The sequence below is a fragment of the Oculina patagonica genome, chromosome 6 (assembly GCF_052425735.1).
Source record: "Oculina patagonica isolate OP01 chromosome 6, crgOcupat, whole genome shotgun sequence".
NCBI classification, from domain to species: Eukaryota; Metazoa; Cnidaria; class Anthozoa; order Scleractinia; family Oculinidae; genus Oculina; species Oculina patagonica.
Window position 1 is genome coordinate 38,108,280 of NC_135763.1, and position 26,815 is coordinate 38,135,094.

Here is a 26,815-nt window from a genome sequence, read left to right on the forward strand (position 1 = left end):
ATTAAAACAGACCGAGTCTAAAATCTATTAATTTATTTTTTCAATGCAACGGTATATTATCGTTTTGACAGCAGTAGGTTTCATTTATTTGTTATGAATCATTTGCTTTTTCTATTAGTTTTATTTACCACCGTAAAAGCCCTTTTAAGCCCCAGGTCGGGGGTCTTATTTCTTTTTCATTACCTTTTGAAGGAGATGGGGGAGGGAGACTTATTATAGAGAAGGGTGGGGGAGGCTTGCTTCGAACAAAAATAAAACAGCTAGCGGCGGTTGACTGAGTATGTTTTACCAAAGATACCTATTTATTGCAGAGACGATGTGTGTCAAAGAGGAAAACGACTGAAAGTAATGTGTTTTCTAGAAATATAGTTCCCTCACATCATATATCATCGCTTTCTTGGAATTCATAAATATCTTTGTTTACTCATCGTGGGATGAACAGGGAGAGGGGGACTTAAATAAAAGAGCTTTAACAGTGCCTCTAGCTTATTTACCGATATAACATTACCTACTGAATATGTACAACTTATTCCTATCGAAGCGTTCAACAATAAATTAACAAAATGGGGCATGCGCAATTCTTCACAAAATTGTTTGGTAATTATTAAAACTTCCTTCATTTGCAAGAATTAGCATCTCGACTTTTCTTCTTGAAACAAATTAATTTTTTTTTACGTTGTACAAACAAAAAAAGTAAAAAACTCTACAATATTTATGTCCAGTCGCGAGTTCAGCTAACGAACTTGCTTGCTCTGTATTTCTAGTATCACCTCTCAACCATTCATTGGTTCATATGCGTTTTCCATGTGAGCAGAGACAATCGTTTTGCTTTCTTTGCTGCCGGCCTCATTCTCAGGCAACAGCTCAACGTAATCCTCTTCCTCTTGGTTCTCTGCTTGAACTGATTGCTGGTCCTTGGTGACGACAGAGGATGCGCTGTCTCCCTGTACACCATGCGAAGGGCCTGGAGCTAGTTTCAATGTTTCATACCGCTTTTTAACATTGACAGTTGCTGCCGATGACGTTGCCATGGCATTTCCCGCCAAACTATCCTCACCAATGATCTCGACGTAATCAGGAATCTCCTCTGCCGCTGTGTTTCCAGTCTGGCTTAGGCCTTGCTCGGTCGAAGAAGCCTGTTCAGTATCCGAGGGCATATTCCGCAGTATTAGTTTTTCATATTGATTATCGCTCGATTTTCCACCCGTACACATTTCTGTCTGCTGATTGGTTGACGTTTCAGGAAGAGACTCCAAAATCTCCAAGTATTCTTGCGACGACGGATCCAATATGCATGACTCCAGCCTCTGATAAACATGCTGCTGCTGTTCTTGTTGGTCAGCGGCTTCACCTGTTGGCCCATCCTCACTACTCACTCCACCACTGTGCGTGGAATGGATACCGTTCCTTACAGGAACTGGACTTTCTCGTTTATCGGTTGTGGACAAGTCTGCACACCCCTCACAATCAAGTGCCAGGTTTTCTAATCCTTCTTGAGATAATTTCTTACGGGTTATTGCCCGCTGTTGTACAGCGGTGAGATGACGTTTTCTCCGTCGTCTTTGTTTGCAGCACGCGTAGTAAATAAACCAGATATTCACCAGATACGATAACGCCAAGAGACAAGCCACAACGATGAACACGATAAGTTGCAAAGCTGTAAAACGAAAAGTATTGTGTCAGTGAGAATGTCTGATGCTCGCAACATCATTTAATTTTCTTTTACACGAAATTTTCACGTACGGTTTCATGGACTGTGAGTATACCTCAGAGCGAATGCAGCATTTATGAGTGATTCAGGCCAATTCAGGCCTAGACTTCGAGGCACAAAACGCAGCATAAAAAATAAAATAAAACGATAAAAGCTATAATTAAATTACATGAAAAGAGAGGAATGTATCTTTACTTTCTTTGTGAGGTCTACACACGACTCCAGCATCCATGCTATGATCACATGACTCGTTGACGTCATGGCTTTTCCATCCGTCGTGTTTGCATTTTAGTAGCGATTGTTCACTTCCCCCGCACTTCACATCTTTTAGAAATATTGGACCTGAGCCTGCTCCAAAACCGGCCATGGGGACAGCGGCTTCTGTAAAGGAAAACTTCAACTGTCTACATATAACGCGGGCGTCCCTTAGGTTCCAGTTCTTGTCGCATATTGTGCCCCAGACCTTACCGTCCTCACTGACCTCCACTCGTCCTGCGTAAGAAAGACTGGAGCCTTTCAAACGGATAAAAACTGTAACAGAGAAGAGAGAAAATACAGTAGGTGATCACACATGTATTTTACCATTTCGGTCGTATTCGAACCAGAAACTAGAAATATTATTGTGCTACAAAGGCTCATGTATTGGACTACAGATGAAAATGGTCTTAAGAATCAGTGGTTTGTACATGTGCTCTTTCGATGTTGTTGGGCAAGTCACTCTGCTTCTGTTCAAGCAGGGGTATATAAACAGATATCAGCAAATTGTTGGAAATCTTCGATGGACTAGGCTTTATCACTGCACACCAGAAAATAAATGATAAAAACCTTTAGAACACATGTACTTTTGATATTCTTATATCACCTTTGAGCCTTGCATTGAGTCAAAAATGCGCGTTTCTGTCTTTGCCTTTGTCTTTTTTTAGTTTTATGTTGTTCGTCGAGCTTTTGTTTGACCGATTGCACGACCACTTTCATCATGCACTTTTTCAACTGACATGCCACTCGATCCGAATAAAATGTTATAAGATTTGGCGGATTATTTTAGAATAATGAACCTGATGCCATTGTTTGAAAAGCAGCTGAGACAACGTTGTCATGTTTTCAATAAAAACCAGTGAATAGGTCGGATGTACACAAGAATAGAAAATTTAGTGTTATGTACTCAATAACAATTAGCACTGGCACTAAAATTATGATAGTTGTATGCAAAATTCGGGCGCTGTTTTCTCGAATTATCGGCTAAGAAATATGTCTTTGGTACATCTTTCCTTAAATAGCCAACAGGGCGAGAATTGCTATAAAATTATCAATGAATCAAACCTGAGCGGTAGAGAATGTTCTAACTTTTCGGTTAAATATTTATGTGAAATATCTCCTTTTAAAAGTACCAAAGAGCAAGCACTCAGTCCCCCCCCTCCCCAAAAAAAAAGCGAGCTTTGTATTTCGTCTTGTGATATAATTAATATATTGTCAAGAATAATCATCGCCAGCTAAAGACAAGAGAAAATAAATTCTCTTGCTGAAGGATATTGTCTTGATGTAACATGCATTTACGAAATTAATGGCAATCGGAATGGAGGATAAAAATTTCAAGTCTGGAATTGAAAGGGTCAATCTAAAATAACTCTTTTTGAGCCAAAATACACAACACCGCCCCCAAAATCAGGTGACGTCAAATCCGGGAGGGAAGGACAAGCAGCAAACAATATAGGGAATTCCCGGTAATAAATATATGCGAATACGATCACAAATCACACCGCCATCAATTCAGAATTTGACAATTAGCAAAACTCGAATCGGCCATGTTTTCTGTCTCATTGCTGGTTGCATAATATCATTTTAGATCTGCCGCTTCAGTATATAAATGGAGGCTAAATTTCCGTCCCTTGAAAAAAACGCTTCATAACTTGATGACTCTTCGTCATAGCGTTTTACTGTAGCAGCGACAAACCCTCAAACCGCCTTAAAAAGAGCGAAAACGTTTTGAAGTTGTACGAGTAAAATACGTTTCTTGAGAGTGAACACATAAACCCGAGTCCTCTCCTAATGTTTGCAATTTTGTTCGCGTGATTTTTGAGACGCTTCCCCGAGGTGATAATTGTCAGATTAATTTTACGTCATTTTGATTTACATTTACTGTGAAGATAACGTTCCTAACCTTTGAAGGGCTGGTCGTCTTTACTGTCGCTACTATTTCCTTTTCCTCCAACTTTCCCGAATGCAACGATAGCAAAAACTGTAACGATGAAGTCCTTCATGTCGAAATCCTGGTCTGTTGATTTTGTCTGTGTAAATATATTTTTGAACTGGAGAACGTATATGGAGTGATACCCTCCTAATGTCACGAGAGGGGCATCGAGTCACGGCATTCTACAGGAAGTGTGAAATAACAGACTTGTGTTTACAGTCAAACTGAGGAAATAGTGAATAGCTATAATGGGTCTGGAATGTTCATAGTGTAGTAATGATGAAAGTAAAAAGAAAAGCCACTTTCACAATCATTATGACGCTTTCGAACTGTCCACGATCGAGAATCGACTGCTTTGATGAGCCGCTGGCCGAACGTAGTTGAAACATGAGGCTTGGCACGTGCATATGGACGAGCGTAGTTAGAATATGATGATTGCCACGTGCATATATTAAATATTAGCTTCGAGGCGTTATCCACGCAGACTGTCAGACTGAACGATGATGTTTTTAAATTTTATTGAATTTTTAAATTGTTATTATAATAGTGAATTTTTTTATCTTCTCAATATTAGGATGTCTTTTTATATGTCTTTTTAAATTTTTAATTTGTACACGGCCCCACAAGCTTTTAGCTTTAAACTTTTTTACCGTGTTTAAATAAAGTTGTTGTATTGTATTGTATTGTATTGTATATGGACGAACGTAGTTGGAACATGATTCTTCGCACGTGGATATTGCTTCGAAGTAATATTTTCCGAAGAACGAAGGAAAAACGAAAGCATACCTGTAACGGCACGAGGATTTACCTAAAAATACGACAGGAAGTTATTTCGGGAGTTATTTGGGTCGTCACGCAAAGGCTAGCTGCGAAGGGGACTTACATTATTTGAGTGTTGAACTAACGCATCCGTGCTTGTAGGTAAACTGGTAGAAGAACATGTCGATTGCGTGTTCTAAGCGGCACTCATAAATAATAATAATAATAATAATAATAATAATAATAATAATAATAATAATAATAATAATAATAATAATAATTTCTGTAGGTTTTTGTGTTCTTCCAGCACTTTCAGGTAATGTGGAAGTGTTTTCATCCACATTTGCTTCGACCATTTCTTGTTTGTCAGTGTCTTCAATCCCAGGTCTTGAACTGTTCATTTCCTCTGGAGTGGAGGTGGCTTGCCTTACGTTTGCTCGTATGGTTTCAAGTTCCATTTCCGTGAGTCTTTTACTCTTGATAATGTCCCTACGAACATTAGCAAGTTTATTTGCATCAAGGTTTGGTCTTGCTGTGGGGTTTTGTAGCCGCCAGATGTTATAAGCATTGTTCATTGTTGTCAGAATCTGGCTACCCTTTAGTGCCCCAGGACCATGGTTTGGTCTCGGCGCTAAGGACTTTAAGCAAACATTACGTAAGGAACATAACAATAATAATAATAATAATAATAATCATCATCATCATCATCATCATCCTTTATTTCAACACGATTGGTAAATAGGCAGCTACATGCTTGCCGAGTCGTGTATTCACTAAGTAACTCTCGTTTTACAGACTCTCTATGACAGATATGGATGTCGGCAATTTCTACAACGCATAAAACATTAATTATCATGTAAATACAAAACTGTGTTTTCGGTTTTCGACTGTTTTCGTGGTGTGTGATCTGTGTTCAAACATGCACTCTCGTGTTTAAAGACTTTCCAGCTAGTAAGAGTGGCCAAGTATTCAGTCTTTAAAGGAGCTATGTCTTAAGTCATTTTTCTTTTTACTTTCAAATTGAAGGAAACCTCAAAATAATAGTTTCAATGTCTTGAGTAGAAAAACACCAACAGAGGAATAAAAAAACCAATTAAACAGAGTTAGTTTCGACTGACGAAGATTAAGACAGATTAAGACAGCATGTTTTGGGATTGTATTTTAGGAATATTTTTCAAAGTGTATTTTTTATCTGGCAATCTTCTTAAAAGGTAATGTCAGCTGTTGAATTTTCTTAAGAAAGAACATGTTATTAAATCTAGGTATTGACTTAAGACTTAGTTGACTGAACATTGTAAACAAACAATTTAGCCGACGGTTTCTTTAATTTATGGTTTACTTTAATTTGTGTGATCTAGTGAAACAACTAAAATCTCAGTATAGATTAGAATTTTGATCTGTATTTACGTTATTTTCATGTAAAAAATTATTAAAAGTGATTTCAGCTGGTGTGCTTCTTAAATACTCCGCCTAAGAGGCATTTTCCTGGCAACGACACGTACAGTTTACTTTAAGCACTTCCAGAGGACGTTTGCATAATTATGCCGATTTTCCTGAATTTCATTAAATCTGATATAATTTCCTCCAGATATTTCTAACATCTTCTAAGTCTTGTTCTCTATTTGCGAACTTAAAACTTAATTTCCTCCATATTTCTAACATCTTCTAAGTCTTCTACTGTATGACAGTTTATGCATGGTAACTCCTTAAATCATATTACTTTTTAAAATAAAAATTTTGCCATAAGTAAATATCATTGGCTTTATTTTAAATTCAGACAGGCTTACAGTGAAATCCTGAAGTGTCAAGGGACTGGGGAAAAGTGTTTGTTGTGATGGTGCCTCGCTCTACCGGGTTTCTCTTTCAATACATTTTGCTCTAACTTACTTTGGCCGGGCTAAAGAATATTGTTCGTTTTATCAGGGGCTTCGTTAAAACGGAGTATGTATATCGGGGTTCCACTGTATATATTCTAAATACACCATGCAATCAACTCTTCAACACAGTTTCAACAATACCTCCATTGCGCTATTTTATGAACATACAATTAGAAGTCACATGTAGGTTTTCACATGTACACTGCTTGTGCCCATTTTTATTCTGGCCCATAGCAATCGATGCGAACTGTCTTTTCCAACCTTGACTTGTACATCTCGTCCATAAAATAATGTAATGCTGTTGTATTTATAGTTCAAGAAGGTTTGTTTGTTTTCCACTATGTCATTTATTATAAAACAAACAGTTTACAACAACTGTATCTTCTTTCTCAGCCATAATGTCCGCCAACTCGTGAGTTCTTCTTAGTTGTTGTTATTGTTTTGGCGTCGGCAGCAAATAATCGTCCTCAAAATATCCCTGCAGTATTCTCGTCTGAACTGCTTATTCGTGGCACCATATATCAAGGGGTTGATGGTGCTACTCAAATAAATCAAGAACCCGTATGTAAGGTACGCCTGTCGCGGCAAAGTTTGTTCCCCGCGCGAGGCGTCAATGTTATCAATAATACAGATAGGAAGCCAACAACATGCAAAGCCGACCATTACTGCTGCTAAAGTCTTGGTCACTTTTGCTTCTTCTACGTTCGTTCTGAGTTGCTCGAGGTTATTTTCTTGGGAGAAAACTCGATTAGATTTTGACACTGTGTAAAACACTTTGGCGTAGCAGGTTGTTATCACTATTAAGGGTGCTGCGATATAAATGCAACTTATAAAAATGGTATAAGCAATGTTACTTTCCTGTGGGTACAAGCACATTGCTTTACCTGGTTGAAATTGAAATCCACCTTCTTTGAAAAAGAATGGAGGAACAGATCCAATAAAAGCCGCAAGCCACACGACTGCAATGTACATCAAAATTCTCTGTTTTTTAAACAAGACGGTGTACATTTCTTGTTTCACAACACAGAAATATCGGCTAACTGCGATTATCCCCATGGTGTTTAGAGAAGCCATTCCAAACGTAAACACTTCAAAGCCATGAATTCGGCAAAAGGTTTCGCCAAAAATCCACTCTCCGCGGAATAAAGTTGCCACTGAAAAAGGCATACAGCAGGTCGACATTAGAATATCGCTTACACCAAGTGCTACTACAAACATGTTGGGGAGCGTGCGAAGCCTCTGGTTTTTGTACACAGCATAACAAATTAGGAGATTGCCCCAGAGAGCCACAACATTGATAACAGCAAACAAAACTGTTTCAATCCAAACTAAAGCCTGAGACCTCGAAGCAAGCTCAAAAGAAAGTGATTCTTTCATGACTTTTGATGATCACTGGAAATGCGAAAATTCAGCTAACGGACAAGTTATTAGCGCAGTTGCGTTTTAAAAGCTGATAAGGAAGCCCGTTTGAGATCTTATGCACATGTAAAATGTGATTGTGCCATCTCAAATGACAACTTATATCTTCTGTTATTTGATTTGCATCGACAGGTTTATTGTTCGAGTACCTACCTGTCATGACAACAAATTGCTAGCAGAAACTGTTTACTTCTAATGCACAAATCGTAACAACATCTGCAACCTGACACATCAATACGTGACTTGCACTGCCAAGCAAAACGGGTGACGAAAATCCTCGAAAACGAGACATATGTTCTTGTTGTACCTTAAAATTCTTAAAATTAACATTAAATGGAAATGACAGTTACTCTTGCAGTAGAAAGTTGAGCCAAACGAGGTTAAGAAAATGGAAAAAAGCTATCCCATTTGAGCCAGTGAGTCTGCCCATATGACTGAAAAAAAAAACAACAAAACAAAAAGAAAACTGCTTTCTCACTGACTCGTGAACTATTGCTGCCTAAGAATGGTTTAGCGATTCTGTTCGATATTGATCTAGGTGAGAGATGACAGTTTGTTGGCGTGTGCTGTGTACATTTATTGGTTTTACATTTATGGCATACAACATACAACATTTAATAAATATCGCTAACAGTTTGCGTCAAGACAAATTTAAAAGGAACGCAAAGTGAAGGAAGTCTGCGATTTATGTACAAAGTGCTGATAGAGTACTGATAGAGCCAGCCGCTTGCGCACCCATGCCAGAAGATCTCCGCACCCCTGGATGATTAGATGATCTTCGTTCGACGCCATCCCTCGACCGACGTCGAACGAATTAACGAACCGATAGAGAGGAGATTGCCAAAGTGGGCCACGACATTGAAAGAAAAAAGGAGAAAATACAAGGGGAGATTGAAAAAGAGGCCATGATAGTGATAGAAAAAAGAGAGCCGAAAAAGTTACGCGAACTGATATTTTTTTCCTCTTACAGCGCGTTCATAACAAAAGTGCATACAGTACCAATTTTTATCATGGCCTCTCAAGTGGATTATTTATTTGGCTCTTTAAAATAAAATTAGCTCCAATTCTTCAAAGGGTTTTCTATTGGATTTTGAGTCCCTATCTCTTAAGATTATCAGTTAGTTTTTTTTGTTAGACATCCACTCATTCATTATAATGGCCAGTCGGCTTTCCAAATGTTTCACACTTAACCACAAAGAGGGCGAAGTATTCAGATTTTAGCATTTACTCCCTTTGATTCTACGTTAATTATTGTTTTGTCATTATTTACATGCAAAAACATGTTTTAGGATTACATTTTAGAAATATTTTTCGAAGTGTATTTTTAATCTTGCAATCTTCTAAAAAGGTAATTTCAGCTGTTAAATTTTCTAAAGAAAAACCCCTAATCAAATCTAGGTTTTGACATTAGCCTTAGTTGATTGAACGTTGTAAACAAACAATTTAGCTGTTCCTTTATGGTTTACTTTAATCTGTGCGCTCTAGCCAAACAACTAGAATCTATAGATCAAAATTTTGATCTGTTTTACGTTTTTTTTTGTGTAGAAGATTATTAAGAGTGATTTCAGCCACTGGTGTGCTTCCTAAGTACTCCTTAGAGGCATTTTCCTGGCAACAACACGTACACTTTCCCAAATTTTATTTTAAAAAAATGATTTTTTTTCTCCATATTTCTAACATCTCTAAGTCTTTTGTTCTCTTTTCGCGAACTTAAACTTTGGAATTGTGCATTCAAACAGTAACCTTAAGGTAAGTAAATATCGTATCTTTTATCTCAGCAATATCGTCCGCCATATCGTGAGTTCTTCTCAGTTGTTGTTACTGTTTTGGCTTTGGAAGCAAATAATCTTCCTCAAAATATCCCTGTATTCTCGTCTGAACTGCTTATTCGTGGCACCATATATCAAGGGGTTGATGCAGCTACTCAAATAAGCCAAGAACCCGTATGTAAGGTACGCCTGTCGCGGCAAAGTTTGTTCTCCGCGCGAGGCGTCAATGTTATCAATGATACAGACAGGAAGCCAACAACATGCAAAGCCGACCATTACTGCTGCTAAAGTCTTGGTCACTTTTGCTTCTTCCACGTTCGTTCTGAGTTGCTCGAGGTTATTTTCATGCGAGAAAACTCGCCTTAGATTTTGACACTGTGTAAAACACTTTGGTGTAGCAGGTTGTTATAACTGTTAAGGGTGCTGCGATATAAATGCAGTTAATAAACATGGTATAAGCAATGTTACTTTCCTGTGGATACAAGCACATTGCTTTACCTGCCTGAAATTGAAATCCTCCTTCTTTGAAAAAGAATGGAGGAACAGATCCAATGAAAGCCGCAAGCCACACGACTGTAATGTACATCAAAATTCTTTGTTTTTTAAACAAGATGGTGTACATTTCCTGTTTCACAACACAGAAATATCGGCTAACTGCAATTATCCCCATGGTGTTTAGAGAAGCCATTCCAAACGTAAACACTTCAAAGCCATGAATTCGGCAAAAGGTTTCGCCAAAAATCCACTCTCCGCGGAATAAAGTTGCCACTGAAAAAGGCATACAGCAAGTGGACATAAGAATATCGCTTACACCAAGTGCTACTACAAACATGTTGGGAAGAGTACGAAGCCTCTGGTTTCTGTACACAGCATAACAAATAAGGAGATTGCCCAAGAGGGCCACAACATTGATAACAGCAAACAAAACTGTTTCAATCCAAACTAAAGTGTGAGACCTCGAAGCAAGTTCAAAAGAAAGCGATTCCTTCATGACTTTTGATGATCACAGGAAATGCGGAAATTCAGCTAACGGACAAGTTATTAGCGCAGTTGCGTTTAAAAGCTGATAAGGAAACCCGTTTCATCTGTACTCTTATGTACATGTAAAAGACATTGTGCTATCTCAAATGACAACTTATATCTTCTGTTATTTGATTTGCATTGACAGGTTTATTGTTCGAGTACCTACATGTCATGACAACAAATTGCTAGCAGAAACCTACATGTCACCTTGTTTACTTCTAATTCACAAATCGTAACAACATCTGCAACATAGTCATCAATACGTGACTTGCACTGCCAAGCAAAACGGGTGACGAAAATAAGGAAGATCCTCAAAAACGATACATATGTCAGCTGTTGTACCTTGAAATTCTCAGTTAAAACTAACATTAAAAGGAAATGGCAGTTTATACTCTTGTGGTAGAAAATTGGGCTGAGGAACGAGGTCAAGAAAATCGCGGGAAATATAGCTATTCCATTTGAGCCAGTGGGTCTGCCCCTGTGAATGAAAAACGAAAAGAAAACTGCTTTCTCATTCGGATCGTGGACTATTGTTGCCCGCGAATGAGTTAGCGATTCTGTTTGATATTGATATTGGCGAGAGATGACAATTTGTTTACGTGTGTTGTTTACATTGAGAGGTTTTACATCAGATGGCATACAGCATACAGCATCCAATGAATATCGGTAACAGTTTGCGTCAGGGCAAATTTGAAGGGTTGGAAAGTGTAGGAAGTCTGCGATTTATGTACAAAGTACTGATAGAGTACTGATAGAGCCAGGCACTTGCGCACCCACGCCAGAAGATCTCGACCTCTAGTTATCTCTGGATGAATAGATGGTCTTCGTCGACCCTCGACGGACGAGCGAACTAACTGATAGAGAGGAAATTGCCAAAGTGGGCCACGACATTGAAAGAAAAAAGTAAAAAGTTAAAGGCGACGTTGTCAAAGAGGCCACATATTGATAAAAAAGAACGAAAAAAGGGGTATGATTCCTTGATGTTTCTTGCGATCGCCGACGATAAGATTCGAAGCAATTATCATTTAGGTAAATTTATGCACACTCCGGCATTTTAGCGCGCGCGATAAAGGCGATAAAAGTCTCTCAGTGGTCGTAAATGCAGAAGTCATCGAATCGTGTCTAATAAAGAGAGAGTACCATGAAAACATCACGGCAGATGATTACTTGCACCTGCTACCTTATTAATTCTTTCCTCCTTTTTTAGACACGTCCTTATGAATCAAACTCGATCGTTTTCGAAGCCCCCAAGTTATTACCCGCTCAAGTAAAAATACCCTTCGTCTTTGCTACTGGTTTTACTCACTGTGTTAACGCTGACCCTAGGAACTTCCAGATCTAATCGACCAATTATTCCCATCCATGAATAAAACAGCCATCCGGTTATTCATCTTTCTTTAGCAGACTAGAGTGATTTTCAATTGAACTATGTAAACCCAAAACCAAAGCAAATAAATTTGCCAAACGCAACAAACGTACCGTTAATACAATGAAACAATTTAGAACACGAAGTAAATGCACGCAACTGGCGTCAAGCGCGGGAAAACACACGTATAATTAAGTCATGATTGGTTTTGGGCTTTGCACCTGATTGGATGAGTACGTGGCGCGAGCATTCGCAGAGTTAAAGTAGCCTTAAAGCTTTTTTCAGGCTTAAAAAATCCAATTGCTTAAATTGCTAACACATTGTGAGGATCATTTCATTCATTTCATAAGGCATATAGTGCCATTTTTTTCCTAACAGGCAATACAGTTTTATCAAGATCAAAAAGACATTGTTTTCACCTTGTTTTGCATGATCATCTGGTTTGCAGTAAAAAGCCGCTGATTGATCGTGGGAACAAGTTTAAACTTGCAAGACTTTAAAAAAACATACTTTATGTTCTCGATTAAATGCCTCCGTCGTTTATTTGACTCGTGAAGCTTATTCAAGACACGTGTTTATTAAGCCAGTGTTTTTTTCTTTATTTTTTATAAACATTCATCTTGCCATTTTACCTATGTTTATTATACCTCGAAAAAATGATTGCGAAGACATCTTTTATCCCTATCTTGAAGACTTGGCGTTTAATAGAGAAAGTAAATTATGAAAATTCCTCTCGAGTACATTGTTAATTTAAGTTCCAATTCTCCAAAAGGTCCTCTATTGAGGTTTCGAGTCCGATGTGTCTCTAAAGATTATCAGTTAGTTGTCTTTGTTACACATTCATTAATTATTATTGCCAGTCGACTTTCCAAATGTTTCACACGCAGTCGTATTAACCACAAATAAGCTTTCGTCCTTGAGGAACACATCCTTTGGAGATTCCCGCCGTGAAGGAACCAAAACAACGCTTTCCATAGACGTCTTCATCCAGGGGCACGTGCCAGATATGGGCCTGGGTTGTGGAGTTGTTGACTCTTTTGGACGAAGTTCAATCGCATTGGCTGGGTTGCTGTAGCCGCCTGGCCTTACCAACACTGCAACGCTTCCCCTTAGCTGCTGAATGTACATCGCTAGAATGATGACTGATATGAATAGGATAGTAGCAAACCCCAAAAGAAGGAATGCTAAAATTATCTTAGAGTCTACCATTGTTATGGATTGCAGGTGTATTCTGCACAAGCTGTAGCTGAAGAAAGAGAAAGAAAGAGATTAAAAATAAGAGACGTGCAGTGGCCTAATGGTTAGCGCGCTGGACTCAGGATCGAGCCATCTGAATTCGAGCACAGACTGCGTTGCCTTTTTAGGAAAGACACTGTCTCAGTGCCTCTCTCCACCCGACTGTATAAATGGGTATTCCCTAATTTAATGCTGGGGGGTAACCCAGCGATGGACTAGCATCCTATCAAGGAGGGATAGAAATACTCGTAGCTGCTCATGCTACAAAAACCTAGATAAGCTCCGGCCTGATGGGACACTATGCTGGCACACAGACTTAATCTATTGTTTTCACTGCGGTAAGATAATAGCGCAGTTTTAGAGGTCTGGGTCCAGGGCTGGCTTCGGTCCTAATTGAACTGTGAATTCCAGCGAACTGTTGGGAAACCTGATAAAACGTTCCAGTCGCCACGCGCCGGGGACTAGCATCCCATTTAGGGTAATATCATGAATCCTACCCGCCCGTTCTACAGAAACAGCCCTCTTGAGCCACTACTCTTCTTCTAAAGGGTTCTATTTATCAATTTTACCCAGGGATGTGGCTTGTTTCGCTGTTTATGACAAACGTAAAACATCGTTACCCTTTTGCCCTTTTAGTCTATCAAATGTCCTTTCCCGTGCATGTAACTTGGATGTTATCAGTCCGTGCAAAAATACCCATTTCCCTCAAGCTCTCGGCCTGTTTTGTATTCTGTCAAGTCCACTCTACTGTTCAAGCTCTCGGCCTGTTTTGTATTCTGTCAAGTCCATTCTACTGTTCAATTCGGCTTTTTCGTTTTTTCGTTACTATCTGGATGGCGAACCCGCCAGAAATTACTTTTTTGACCTTCTTTTAGCAACCACTCAAAAAAGATAACAAATAATTTTAAGTCAGATTTGATAAAAAAGTAAATACTTCAAAATTACGAAATGTGCTGTAATCACCTTTGGTGCCTTTGTCTGTTCAAGTCATATCCCCGCATTGTATGTCCAACATTGTTTCTTTTTGTAGATCGACTTCAATGGCTTTCGAACATCAAAAAATTGCAAACATTGGTTTCGAGAGTGAAAAGTGTCTGAAAATAATTCTCTTGAGGAAATACTTTTGGTATTAGACTCCTGTAGCTTAACACTCCACAATTTCTGGTATTTTTTTAATACCACGACAAGCTGGCGTGGTATTCAACAGAGTAACAAGGTCAATTTGATAGCGGACTTGGAATGCTTTAAGTGATGATCGAACTAACACATTTTTAGATCGATAAAGGCTAACAGATGTCATATTTTCCTGTTGGCTTAGTTCTGAGTCTTAAAGGGATTCCTTTTAGAATACTATATCTCGAAATGAGCCCGGGTAATGAGCCCGGGTAATGTGACAGCACAGTGGACTATCCCGCGCAGCACTGGCGTGACGCAGGTCACATTACAGGTTCAGAGTTATCAGGCTACGTATCTAAATGTTGTGTTGTGATTGACAACAGATCTGATAGCTATTTATGGCTGGTGAATAATGGCTTCAATTTCATCTGCGGAAATGAAACGTAGAATATTTATACTTAGAACGTAGCAGCTATCCCCTGTCTTGTTAAACAAATCAATTTACAATTTAGCTGAGTACGACCATGAAATATTTTGATTTTTGCCATGAATCAGTTGCGTCGTTTCTCATGCGGAATTCTGTACATATCATAGCAAATACCTAGCTCCTGAGGCTTTGATAACTTGTAAAGTCTAAAGGTTAAGAAAAAAATCCAGTTTCTAATTTCACGGTACAGTAGTCTGTTATTATTTGTGCGTATCACCAGTTTTAATTTCCAGCTGATTACCCAAAGTTAAATTCCTACCTTAAAGATGCAGAAGATTTGTTCACAGTTGGGGGAAAATACGGTTCGTATAAAGAGTTCCAACAACCTTTCCTACAATGACCGACACACTTCCATCAGGACGACAGTCAGATCGCAGTGTGAGACACGACGACAGTTCCAAATACCGGCGCAAACTAATATATGTCATGTGACATGTGAATCAGTTCGAGGCCACATTTTTGCGTCAAAGTAAAGTACCCCCTTTCGTCACTTCTGCTGTTGACGGTCGTGCAGTGGGTTTTGAGAGAGACAGCAATTGTGGACTTTACTGATTTTTAGACATTTTTTTTGTACGCTATTTATAGATGGATAAAAGAGATTGGTGCAGAAATAGCCAGCTGTAAAACTATGTGAATAGTCTCTCAAGAAGCGCCTACTGTGAGGGCTCTTTACCTTGTTATCTTTTTCACCTAATTTGCGCATGCAACCAACTACTCTATAGACTACGCCTGCGTAGTACCGTGTAAGGTATAATTCAGTAAGGTTTAGCAAACGAAAGTCATGTAACCAGTCATGATTCAACGCTGGATCAACGCTGAAACGGCAATACTGCTTATTCACTTAGATCTAAATAACTGTCAACGGTCCGAATTTATTATGACCTTTTGTTGCCTCTGAAAAAAATTGATATTGACACGCAATTTCTTAATAAAGTTATCATTTTACTAGTATTTCGGCCTACAAAAAATACGACGACACAAGGCACAAAAAGGCGTTAGAATGTTTTGTGTAGTGCAGTAAGCATTCAGAGTATCCTTGAGCCATAGCCATAGCAGTGATTCAGATACGTAGTCTGTTCACAGACGTTTCTTTTCTTCTCGTTGGCGTGTGCACGAGGGCAGGCGCGAAGGGCAAAGTGTCTATTTTCTCTTTACTCGCCCCCACCCCTCTTGCGTTCTCTTTCCATATACTTGTTGCGTTCTCTCAAAGAACTTTAAAGGAAAAAAGGATCTGTAAACAGACAACAGATGCCGAATGAGAGAGTACTGGTTAATTCTGATTCAGAATATAGTTAATACTTCCCACGAAGCCATATTGGTACAGTTCTTCCAGATCCCGCTCCCGGTAAAACGAGTGAACTGGCAACAAATACGAAACACCGGTTTGTCTCGTGGAATTCGTGTGATCGATGATTAAAGGGTGCCCAGTTGTCAAAAGTCTAAAAATGCGATCTAGTACGATCCCGAATAGTTTGTTTACTATAGCTGATCTGATCTGGACCGGTACCGAACCGACTGTTTGTAACTTACATCATTCCGGTTTGAACATGATCCAGGCCGAATAAAGTTCCTGTTTCGTAAAATCCGAAAAATTTAAAATAGTCATTGCATTCCTAATCAGCATGATAATTTTGATAAACTAGAATGAGTCTCTTTCCAGATCTGGCTATGGCGATAAACTCACAAGCCAGATCATAAATTCAAAACCTCATCACTCCTGTTAAAGGCATATCACAACTGAATGGTTGGAAGTAAAAATGCTTAGTAAGTTGTGCGTTTCTTCTTATATACAACCAGATAAAAACCGATAATTAATATTTTCATGCAAATCAGTTTCCAAAAGAAAAACATTTATGATATAATCCTAATACTGATTAGTATGCATATTGCAATAGCTTACTGTTTATCTGATACAACGCACATAAGTTAGAGATTATTAAACAATTGGCCCACTCGCCCTTGTTTTGTATGAGCGGAGAGCAAAAAACTTTAATTTCGTGTACCTTAAACCACAAATCAACAAAAAAATTTCTCTTTAAGGACAACGCTTGCGGGCTTGAACGTGGGTTGTATAAGCGAACCAATCAGATTCGCAGATTTGCAACAAGAATTTACAAATGGTATACTTTGACAATAAGAATTTTTCTGGTCTGTGCAAGGTTACTAAAGTCAACCAGTCCAGTAACCTATGACGGCAAAAAGAACCTTTTCCTCAGAACGTTTAGGAATAGTTTTTACCATACTTTTTCTAATATCTTGTTCTTTAACAAGAAATAGTTTTGCAAACGCCTGCAAAGAAACCGAATCAATGTTTTCAAGAAATAAAGTGTCTAAACGGTAACGGCTACATTTTCTCCCTTTTTAGACAGCGACGTCTTTCCTTTAGCCTCGAAAATATCAATACAAATGAAGTTACAGTATCATAGGCGGCGGAGCAGGGGGGGGGGGGGGGGGGGCAGTTACACTATATGTCACTGATATCCATTGTTTGCAATCTAGGCCTGTCTGGAAAATTAACATCCGCAATCATTTCACAGCTCATTTCACTTGAACTGTTGCTCGTAGAATATTGATAGTGGTGCGAGCTGTCTTGATCGAAAGATGGGTTAACGAATTGATGATGTAATTGCATTTGCTCTTAGCTGAAACCGGCTAACACCTGGCAGGTGCTCACTGTAGCAGGAGCCGAGGATACCAGCTCTTCACCAGGCCTGTTGTTTGGCGGACTGTCCTGGCCAGCCTGAGGTCTTGATTCTGGTCTTGTCCAGGAGCATATGCCAGGAGCCGAGGGTACCGGCCCTTCACCAAGCCTGTTGTGTGGCGGACTGGCCTCGCCTGGTCTTGGTTTTGGTCTTGTCCAGGAGCACGTGCCAGTTATTGGTTTGGCTGGTGGTATTGTAGACTCTTCTTTGCGAATGCTAATCAAACTGACTGGGTTGTTACGGCTACTTGGCCTTTCCAACTCTACAATGTCTTTTCTTAGCTGCACGACGTACATCACTAGGATAATGACCACGATTATTAGAATAGTGACAAGCGCCAAATTTAGGCAAATTAAACTTTCTACTGTCTCCATTGTTATGGATTGAAGGTTTCTTCTGTAGAAGCTAAAGAAGAGAGAAGAGAAAAGAGAGGTTATAATTATCAGTAATTACCTCAGTATCAGGAGTTATTGTTTTATTTTTATTTTTATTTTTTATCAATTGTAATTAAATTAGGTTATCCTTAGCGTATTTTTATCTGATTGTAATTTAAATCGGGTTTTTATATTTTTACTTTTAATTTCAAATGTAAACGCTCTGAGACGTATGTAAAGTGCGTGCTAAGAACTGTTATTATTATTATTATGATCGAGCGGTCTGGATACGAGTCCGGGCTGGAGTCATTGGGAGGGGGAAGACAGTAGAAATATTCGTAACCGCTTACGCCACGGGAACCTGGATAAGCTCCGGCCTGTTGGGCCACCAGGCTAGCACTCAGACTTTGCCTATTGTTTTCACTGCGGTAAGAGAATAGCGTAGTTCTAGAGGTCTGGGTCCAGGGCTGGCTTCGGTCCTAATTGAACTTTGAATTCCAGCGAACTGTTGGGAAACCTGATAAAACGTTCCAGTCGCCACGCGCCGGGGACTAGCATCCCATTTAGGGTAATATCATGAATCCTAGCCGCTCCGTTCTACAGAAACAGCCCTCTTGAGCCACTACTCTTCTTCTAAAGGATTTCATTTATCAACTTTACCCAGGGATGTGGCTTGTTATGACCCCGGTTATGACAAACGTAAAACATCGTTCCCTTTTGCCCTTTTAGTCTATCAAATGTCCTTTCCCGTGCATGTAACTTGGATGTTATCAGTCCGTGCAAAAATACCCATTTCCCTCAAGCTCTCGGCCTGTTTTGTATTCTGTCAAGTCCACTCTACTGTTCAATTCGGCTTTTTCGTTACTGTCTTGATGGTGAACCCGCCAGAAATTACTTTTTGACCTCCTTTCAGCAACCACTCAAAACAAAATAACAAATAATTTTAAGTCAGATTTGATAAAAAAGTAAATACTTCAAAATTACGCAATGTGCTGTAATCACCTTTGGTGCCTTTGTCTGTTCAAGTCACATCCCCGCATAACATGTCCAACATTGTTTCTTTTTGTAGACTGACGTCAGTGGTTTCAATGCAAAAGTTGTAAACATAATTCGTTTCGAGAGTGAACAGCGCCAGAGGAAATACTTTTGGATATTAGACTCCCATAGCTTAACATTCCACAATATTTCTGGTATTTTTCTAATACCACGACAAGCTGGCGTGGTATTCAACAGAGTAACAAGGTCAATTTGATAGCGGAGTTAAGTTGGAATGCTTTAAGTGATGATCGAGCTAACAAATTTTTAGATCGATAAAGGCTAACAGATGTCATATTTTCCTGTTGGCTTAGTTCTGAGTAGAATACTATATCTCGAAATGAACCCGGGTAATGAGCCCGTTTGTGACAGCACAGTGGACTATCCCGCGCAGCACTCGCACACTGGCGTGACGCAGGTCACATTACATGTTCAGAGTTATCAGGCTACGTATCTAAATGTAGTGTTGTGATTGACAATAAATCTGATAACTATTTATGGCTGGTGAATAATGGCTCCAATTTCATGTGCGGAAATGAAACGTAGAATATTTATAGCTAGAACGTAGCAGCTATCCCCTGTCTTGTTAAACAAATCAATTTACATTTGTGCTGCATGAGTACGACCCGTAAACGTTTTGATTTTTGCCAAAAATCAGTTGCGTCGTTTCTCGTGCGGAATTCTGTACATATCATAGAAAATACCTAGCTCCTAAGGCTTTGACAACTTGTAAAGTCTAAAGGTTAAGAAAAAAATCCAGCTTCTAATTTCATGGTGCTGTAGTCTGTTATTATTTGCGCGTGTCACCAGTTTTAATTTCCAGCTGAATACCCAAAGTTAAATTCCTACCTTAAAGATGCAGAAGATTTGCTCACAGTTGGGGAAAAATACTGTTCGTATAAAGAGTTCCAACAGCCTTTCCTACAATGACCGACATACTTCCATTGGGACGACAGTCAGGTCGCAGAATGAGACACGACGATAGCTCCAAATACCGGCGCAAACTAATACATGTCACGTGACATGTGAAGCAGTTCGAGGTCACATTTTTGCGTCAAAGTAAAGTACTACCTTTCGTCACTTCTGTGTTGACGGTCCTGCAGTGGGTTTTAAGAGAGACAGCAATTGTGGACCTTACTGATTTTTTAACATTACATTTTTTTGTTTGATATTCATAGATGTATTCAAGAGGTTGGTGCAAAAATAGCCAGCTGTAAAACTATGTGAATGGTCTTTTTAGGAAGCTAACGTGAATTTACAAGGACCACCGTGACAAAATAGAAGTACCGGATCCTCTCACTGTAGAGGATCTAATCAGCTATAACTAAATAACGAATAAAGAAAAAATTGCAAGGCCGATTGAACGGTTTGGGACTGTATTGAAATTCCAATATTTCGGAAGGCACGGCCTTCCTTCTTCAGGGTCTTCTTTGTAAGACCCTGAAGAAGAAAGGCCGTGCCTTCCGAAATATTGGAATTTCAATACAGTCCCAAACCGTTCAATCGGCCTTGCAATTTTTTCTTTATTCGTTTTTTAGGAAGCGCCTACCGCGAGGGCTCTTAAACTTCTTGTTATCGTTTTCACCTAATTTACGCATGCAACCATTCTCGTACCTCGAGTCTTCGTCCCTTCTGCGTACGAGGATGCCCATGCAACCAATTTCAATCTATAGGCTACACATGCGTAGTACCGGGTAAGGCATAATTCAGGCAGGTTTTACAAACAACAATCAAGTTTTTTTTTCGCATGTTGAAACATGTGTGCATTTCAATTTTTTTTCAGAGGCAACAAAAGGTCATGACAAATTCGAAACGTTAACAGTTATTAAAATCTAAGTGAATAAGCAGTATTGTCGCTTCACCGTCGATCCAGCGTTGAAACATGACTTATTTAAGGATTCCAAGTAGTAGACAAAAGTAAGCCGAGACGTGTGTCATTCGTTGGTATGTAGTTCCCACGCTGTTCACGATTGAGGTCTAAGGTGTTTGTCCAGAGATGCGATCTCGTATGATCCCGAATAGTTTGTTAGTTACTATAGCTGATCTGATCTGGACCGGTACCGAACCGACTGTTTGTAATTACTTACATCATTCCGGTTTCAACATGATCCAGGTATAAAGTTTCTGTTTCGTAAAAACCGTAACATGTAAAAAAATCATTTCATGCATTCCTGATATGCGCGATAACGTTGATATACTGGAACGAGCCTTTTTCGGATCTGGCTATCGCGACAAACTCATCAGCCAGATCATAAATTCAAAATCTTATCACTTTTGTGAAAGCCATATCACACCGCATGATTTGAAGTAAAAATGCTTAGTTAGTTGCGCGTTTATTCTTAATACAACCAGATAAAAAACCGATAATTAATATTTTCATACAAATCAGTTTCCAATAAAAATATTTAAGATCTGATCCTTATACTGATTAGCATGCATAGGTCTGCATATTGCAAGATTGTTGAAATTTATTAATGGCTTAACAGAATTTTTCATTCTCGCAATGTTTTAGAATAGGATAGCTTACTGTTTTAGAGAATATAAACAATTGACTCGCTCACCCTCGTTTTGCATGTCTGAAGTGCAAAAAAACTTTAGTTTCATGTACTTAAAACCACAAATCAACAAAAAATTCTCTTTAAGAACAACGCTTGCGGGCTTGAACGTTGTCTATAAGAGAACCAATCCGATTCGCAAGAACCTCTTCCTCAAAAAATTTGGGAATAGTGTTTACCATAATTTTTCTTGTGTCTTGTTCTCTAACAAGAAATAGTTTTGCAATAGCCTGCAAAAAAAACCCGAATCTATGTCTCGAAGAAATAAAGTGTCTTATCGGTAACGGCTACATTTTCTCCCTTTCTGTGATAATGCATTGTTCAATACGTCAGCGACGTCTTTCCTTAAGCCTCGAGAATATCAATACAAATGAAGTTACAGTATACTAGGTGGCGGAGCAGGGGGGGGGGGGGGGGGGGCAGTTACACTATATTTCACTGATATCCATTGTTTGCAACCTAGGCCTGTCTGGAAAATTAACATCCGCAATCATTTCACAGCTCATTTCACTTGAACTGTTGCTGGTAGAATATTGATAGTGGTGCGAGCTGTCTGGCTCGAAAGATGGGTTAACGAATTGATGATGTAATTGCATTTGCTCTTAGCTGAAACCGGCTAACACCTGAAAGGTGCTCACTGTAGCAGGAGCCGAGGATACCAGCTCTTCACCAGGCCTGTTGTTTGGCGGACTGTCCTGGCCAGCCTGAGGCCTTGATTCTGGTCTTGTCCAGGAGCATATGCCAGGAGCCGAGGGTACCGGCCCTTCACCAAGCCTGTTGTGTGGCGGACTGGCCTCGCCTGGTCTTGGTTTTGGTCTTGTCCAGGAGCACGTGCCAGTTATTGGTTTGGCTGGTGGTATTGTAGACTCTTCTTTGCGAATGCTAATCAAACTGACTGGGTTGTTACGGCTACTTGGCCTTTCCAACTCTACAATGTCTTTTCTTTGCTGCACGACGTACATCACTAGGATAATGACCACGATTATTAGAATAGTGACAAGCGCCAAATTTAGGCAAATTAAACTTTCTACTGTCTCCATTGTTATGGATTGAAGGTTTCTTCTGTAGAAGCTAAAGAAGAGAGAAGAGAAATGAGAGGTTATAATTATCAGTAATTACCTCAGTATCAGGAGTTATTGTTTTATTTTTATTTTTATTTTTTATCAATTGTAATTAAATTAGGTTATCCTTAGCGTATTTTTATCTGATTGTAATTTAAATCGGGTTTTTATATTTTTACTTTTAATTTCAAATGTAAACGCACTGAGACGTATGTAAAGTGCGTGCTAAGAACTGTTATTATTATTATTATGATCGAGCGGTCTGGATACGAGTCCGGGCTGGAGTCATTGGGAGGGGGGAAGACAGTAGAAATATTCGTAACCGCTTACGCCACGGGAACCTGGATAAGCTCCGGCCTGTTGGGCCACCAGGCTAGCACTCAGACTTTGCCTATTGTTTTCACTGCGCCGCAGTGAAAAAATGGGTAAGAGAATAGCGCAGTTCTAGAGGTCTGGGTCCAGGGCTGGCTTCAGTCCTTAATTGAACTGTGAATTCCAGCGAACTGTTGGGAAACCTGATAAAACGTTCCAGCCGCCACGCGCCGGGGACTAGCATCCCATTTAGGGTAATATCATGAATCCGAGCCGCTCCGTTCTACAGAAACAGCCCTCTTGAGCCACTACTCTTCTTCTAAAGGGTTTTATTTATCAACTTTACCCAGGGATGTGGCTTGTTATGACCCCGGTTATGACAAACGTAAAACATCGTTACCCTTTTGCCCTTTTAGTCTATCAAATGTCCTTTCCCGTGCATGTAACTTGGATGTTATCAGTCCGTGCAAAAATACCCCTTCCCTTCAAGCTCTCGGCCTGTTTTGTATTCTGTCAAGTCCACTCTACTGTTCAATTCGGCTTTTTCGTTACTGTCTTGATGGCGAACCCGCCAGAAATTACTTTTTGACCTCCTTTTAGCAACCACTCAAAACAAGATAACAAATAATTTTAAGTCAGATTTGATAAAAAAGTAAATACTTCAAAATTACGCAATGTGCTGTAATCACCTTTGGTGCCTTTGTCTGTTCAAGTCACATCCCCGCATTACATGTCCAACAGTGTTTCTTTTTGTAGACTGACGTCAATGGTTTTCAATGCAAAAAGTTGTAAACATAATTCGTTTCGAGAGTGAACAGCGCCAGAGGAAATACTTTTGGATATTAGACTCCTATTGCTTAACACTCCACAATATTTCTGGTATTTTTTAATACCACGACAAGCTGGCGTGGTATTTTATTTAACAGAGTAAGGAGGTCAATTTGATTGCGGAGCTGGAATTCTCTAACGGATGATCGAGCTAACAAATTTTTAGATCGACTAAAGGCTAACAGATGTCATATTTCCCTGTTGGCTTAGTTCTGAGTCTTAATGGGGTTCCTTTTAAAATACTATATCTCGAAATGAACCCGGAAATGAGCCCATTTGTGACGGCACAGTGGCCTATCCCGCGCAGCACTCGCACACTGGCGTGACGCAGGTCACATTACAGGTTCAGAGTTATCAGGCTACGTATCTAAATGTAGTGTTGTGATTGACAATAGATCTGATAGCTATTTATGGCTGGTGAATAATGGCTTCAATTTCATGTGCGGAAATGAAACGTAGAATATTTATACCTAGAACGTAGCAGCTATCCCCTGTCTTGTTAAACAAATCAATTTACAATTGTGCGCATGAGTACGACCCTGAAATGTTTTGATTTTTGCCATGAATCAGTTGCGTCGTTTCTCGTGCGGAATTCTGTACATATCATAGAAAATACCTAGCTCCTGAGGCTTTGACAACTTGTAAAGTCTAAAGGTTAAGAAAAAAAATCCAGCTTCTAATTTCACGGTACAGTAGTCTGTTATTATTTGTGCGTATCACCAGTTTTAATTTCCAGCTGAATACCCAAAGTTAAATTCCTACCTTAAAGATGCAGAAGATTTGTTCACAGTTGGGGGAAAATACTGTTCGTATAAAGATTTCCAACAACCTTTCCTACAATGACCGACATACTTCCATTGGGACGACAGTCAGGTCGCAGTGTGAGACACGACGACAGCTCCAAATACCGGCGCAAACTAATATATGTCACGTGACATGTGAAGCAGTTCGAGGTCACATTTTTGCGTCAAAGTAAAGTACCCCCTTTCGTCACTTCTGCTGTTGACGATCGTGCAGTGGGTTTTGAGAGAGACAGCAATTGTGGACTTTACTGATTTTTTAACATTACATTTTTTTGTTCGCTATTTATAGATGGATAAAAGAGATTGGTGCAGAAATAGCCAGCTGTAAAACTATGTGAATAGTCTTCTCAAGAAGCGCCTACTGTGAGGGCTCTTATACTTCTTGTTATCTTTTTCACCTAATTTACGCAGTTCTAATTTCTCCTCGGTCTTGTCCTTTGCGCATGCAACCAACTACTCTATAGACTACGCCTGCGTAGTACCGTGTAAGGTATAATTCAGTAAGGTTTAGCAAACAAAAATCATGTAACCAGTCATAACGCTGGATCAACGCTGAAACGGCAATACTGCTTATTCACTTAGATCTAAATAACTGTCAACGGTCCGAATTTATTATGACCTTTTGTTGCCTCTGAAAAAATTGATATGTACACGCAATTTCTTAAAAAAGTTATCATTTTACTAGTATTTCAGCCTACAAAAAATACGACGACACAAGGCACGAAAAAGGCTTTAGAATGTTTTGTGTAGTGCAGTAAGCATTCAGAGTATCCTTGAGTCATAGCCATAGCAGTGATTCAGTTACATAGTCTGTTTACAGACGTTTCTTTTCTTCTCGCTGGCGTGTGCACGAGGACAGGCGCGAAGGGCAAAGTGTCTATTTTCCCTTTACTCGCCCCCACCCCTCTTGCGTTCTCTTTCCATATACTTGTTGCGTTCTCTCAAAGAACTTTAAAGGAAAAAAGGATCTGTAAACAGACAACAGATGCCGAATGAGAGAGTACTGGTTAATTGTGATTCAGAATGGAGTTAATACTTCCCACGAAGCCATATTGGCACAGTTCTTCCAGATCCCGCTCCCGGTAAAACGAGTGAACTGGCAACAAATACGAAAACACCGGTTTGTCTCGTGGAATTCGTGTGATCGATGATTAAAGGGTGCCCAGTTGTCAAAAGTCTACAAATGCGATCTAGTACGATCCCGAATAGTTTGTTAGTTACTATATCTGATCTGATCTGGACCGGTACCGAACCGACTGTTTGTAACTTACATCATTCCGGTTTGAACATGACCCAGGCCGAATAAAGTTCCTGTTTCGTAAAATCCGAAAAATGTAAAATAGTCATTTCATGCATTCCTAATCACGCGTGATAATTTTGATATACTAGAATGAGTCTCTTTCCGGATCTGGCTATGGCGATAAACTCATCAAGCCAGATCATAAATTCAAAATCTTATCACTCCTGTGAAAGGCATATCACAACCGCATGGTTGGAAGTAAAAGTGCTTAGTTAGTTGTGCGTTTCTTCTTAATACAACCAGATAAAAAACGATAATTAATATTTTCATGCAAATCAGTTTCAAAAGAAAAACATTTATGATGTGATCCTAATACTGATTAGCATGCATAGGCTCTATTGCAAGATTGTTGAAATTTAGTAATAGCTTAACTGAATTTTTATTCTCGCAATGTTTTAGAATAGGACAGCATATGTTTTAGAGATTTTTAAACAATTGGCCCACTCGCCCTCGTTTTGCATGAGCTGGAGAGCAAAAAAACTTTAGTTTCGTGTACCTTAAACCACAAATCAACAAAAAAATTTCTCTTTAAGGACAACGCTTGCGGGCTTGAACGTGGGTTGTAGAAGCGAACCAATCAGATTCGCAGATTTGCAACAAGATTTACGGAACTGACAATAAGATTTTTCTGGTCTGGCAAGGACAAAGTAAACCAGTCCAGTAACCTATGACGAAAAAAAGAACCTTAACCTCAGAACGTTTGGGAATAGTATTTGCCATACTTCTTCTCATGTCTTGTTTTCTAACAAGAAATAGTTTTGCAAATGCCTGCAACTGAGAAAAACCGAATCAATGTCTTGACAGAAATAAAGTATCCCAAACGGTAACGGCTTCATTTTTTCCCTTTCTGTGATAATGCATTGTTCAATTACGTCATCGACTTCTTTCCTTAAG

General features: G+C 39.3%; 4 protein-coding genes across 11 annotated transcripts; all 4 read right to left on the reverse strand.

Moving 5' to 3' along the window:
* Positions 1-23: 23 nt before the first annotated feature.
* LOC144657777 (uncharacterized) lies at positions 24-12,173 on the reverse strand. Its single transcript, XM_078518128.1, has 4 exons — positions 12,053-12,173; positions 3,870-3,996; positions 1,907-2,242; positions 24-1,657 (listed from the first exon to the last, which is right to left on the reverse strand). Exons 1-4 carry the CDS (start codon positions 12,104-12,106, stop codon positions 774-776), a joined length of 1,401 nt encoding a protein of 466 aa, XP_078374254.1. The 5' UTR covers positions 12,107-12,173; the 3' UTR covers positions 24-773.
* Positions 5,950-7,912, reverse strand: LOC144657780 (melatonin receptor type 1B-B-like). Its single transcript, XM_078518133.1, has one exon. It carries the CDS (start codon positions 7,910-7,912, stop codon positions 6,959-6,961), a length of 954 nt encoding a protein of 317 aa, XP_078374259.1. The 3' UTR covers positions 5,950-6,958.
* LOC144657781 (melatonin receptor type 1B-like) lies at positions 9,723-10,743 on the reverse strand. Its single transcript, XM_078518134.1, is given in 2 exon segments — positions 9,723-10,089; positions 10,091-10,743. Coding segments are annotated over 2 exon segments (951 nt in total). The 5' UTR covers positions 10,715-10,743; the 3' UTR covers positions 9,723-9,762.
* A 395-nt stretch (positions 12,174-12,568) lies between the features above and the next one.
* LOC144657783 (uncharacterized) lies at positions 12,569-24,708 on the reverse strand. 8 transcript variants are annotated; one of them, XR_013571616.1, is made up of 2 exons: positions 19,912-20,170; positions 12,569-13,358 (listed from the first exon to the last, which is right to left on the reverse strand). XR_013571616.1 is itself a non-coding variant. In XM_078518140.1 (2 exons), exons 1-2 carry the CDS (start codon positions 23,715-23,717, stop codon positions 12,956-12,958), a joined length of 441 nt encoding a protein of 146 aa, XP_078374266.1. In that variant the 5' UTR covers positions 23,718-23,799; the 3' UTR covers positions 12,632-12,955. The 8 variants fall into 8 exon arrangements, 7 of the variants coding, with proteins under 7 accessions (XP_078374266.1, XP_078374265.1, XP_078374264.1 ...); XM_078518140.1 differs by lacking the exon at positions 19,912-20,170 and adding an exon at positions 23,680-23,799 and having other exon boundaries at positions 12,632-13,358; XM_078518139.1 differs by lacking the exon at positions 19,912-20,170 and adding an exon at positions 19,030-19,159 and having other exon boundaries at positions 12,632-13,358.
* Positions 24,709-26,815: the final 2,107 nt, after the last annotated feature.

Excerpts from the sequence above, each read along its gene's own strand:
- LOC144657783 (XM_078518136.1), bottom strand. The coding sequence starts at position 19,067 with ATGCGGGGATGTGACTTGAACAGACAAAGGCACCAAAG. Across the intron at positions 18,059-19,029 it reads AACAGACAAAGGCACCAAAG|CTTCTACAGAAGAAACCTTC; the intron begins GTGATTACAGCA and ends TCTCTTCTTTAG.
- LOC144657777 (XM_078518128.1), bottom strand. The coding sequence starts at position 12,106 with ATGGGAATAATTGGTCGATTAGATCTGGAAGTTCCTAGGGTCAGCGTT. Across the intron at positions 2,243-3,869 it reads AGACGACCAGCCCTTCAAAG|TTTTTATCCGTTTGAAAGGC; the intron begins GTTAGGAACGTT and ends TCTCTGTTACAG. Across the intron at positions 1,658-1,906 it reads GTGTAGACCTCACAAAGAAA|CTTTGCAACTTATCGTGTTC; the intron begins GTAAAGATACAT and ends TTCGTTTTACAG.
- LOC144657780 (XM_078518133.1), bottom strand. The coding sequence starts at position 7,912 with ATGAAAGAATCACTTTCTTTTGAGCTTGCTTCGAGGTCTCAGGCTTTA.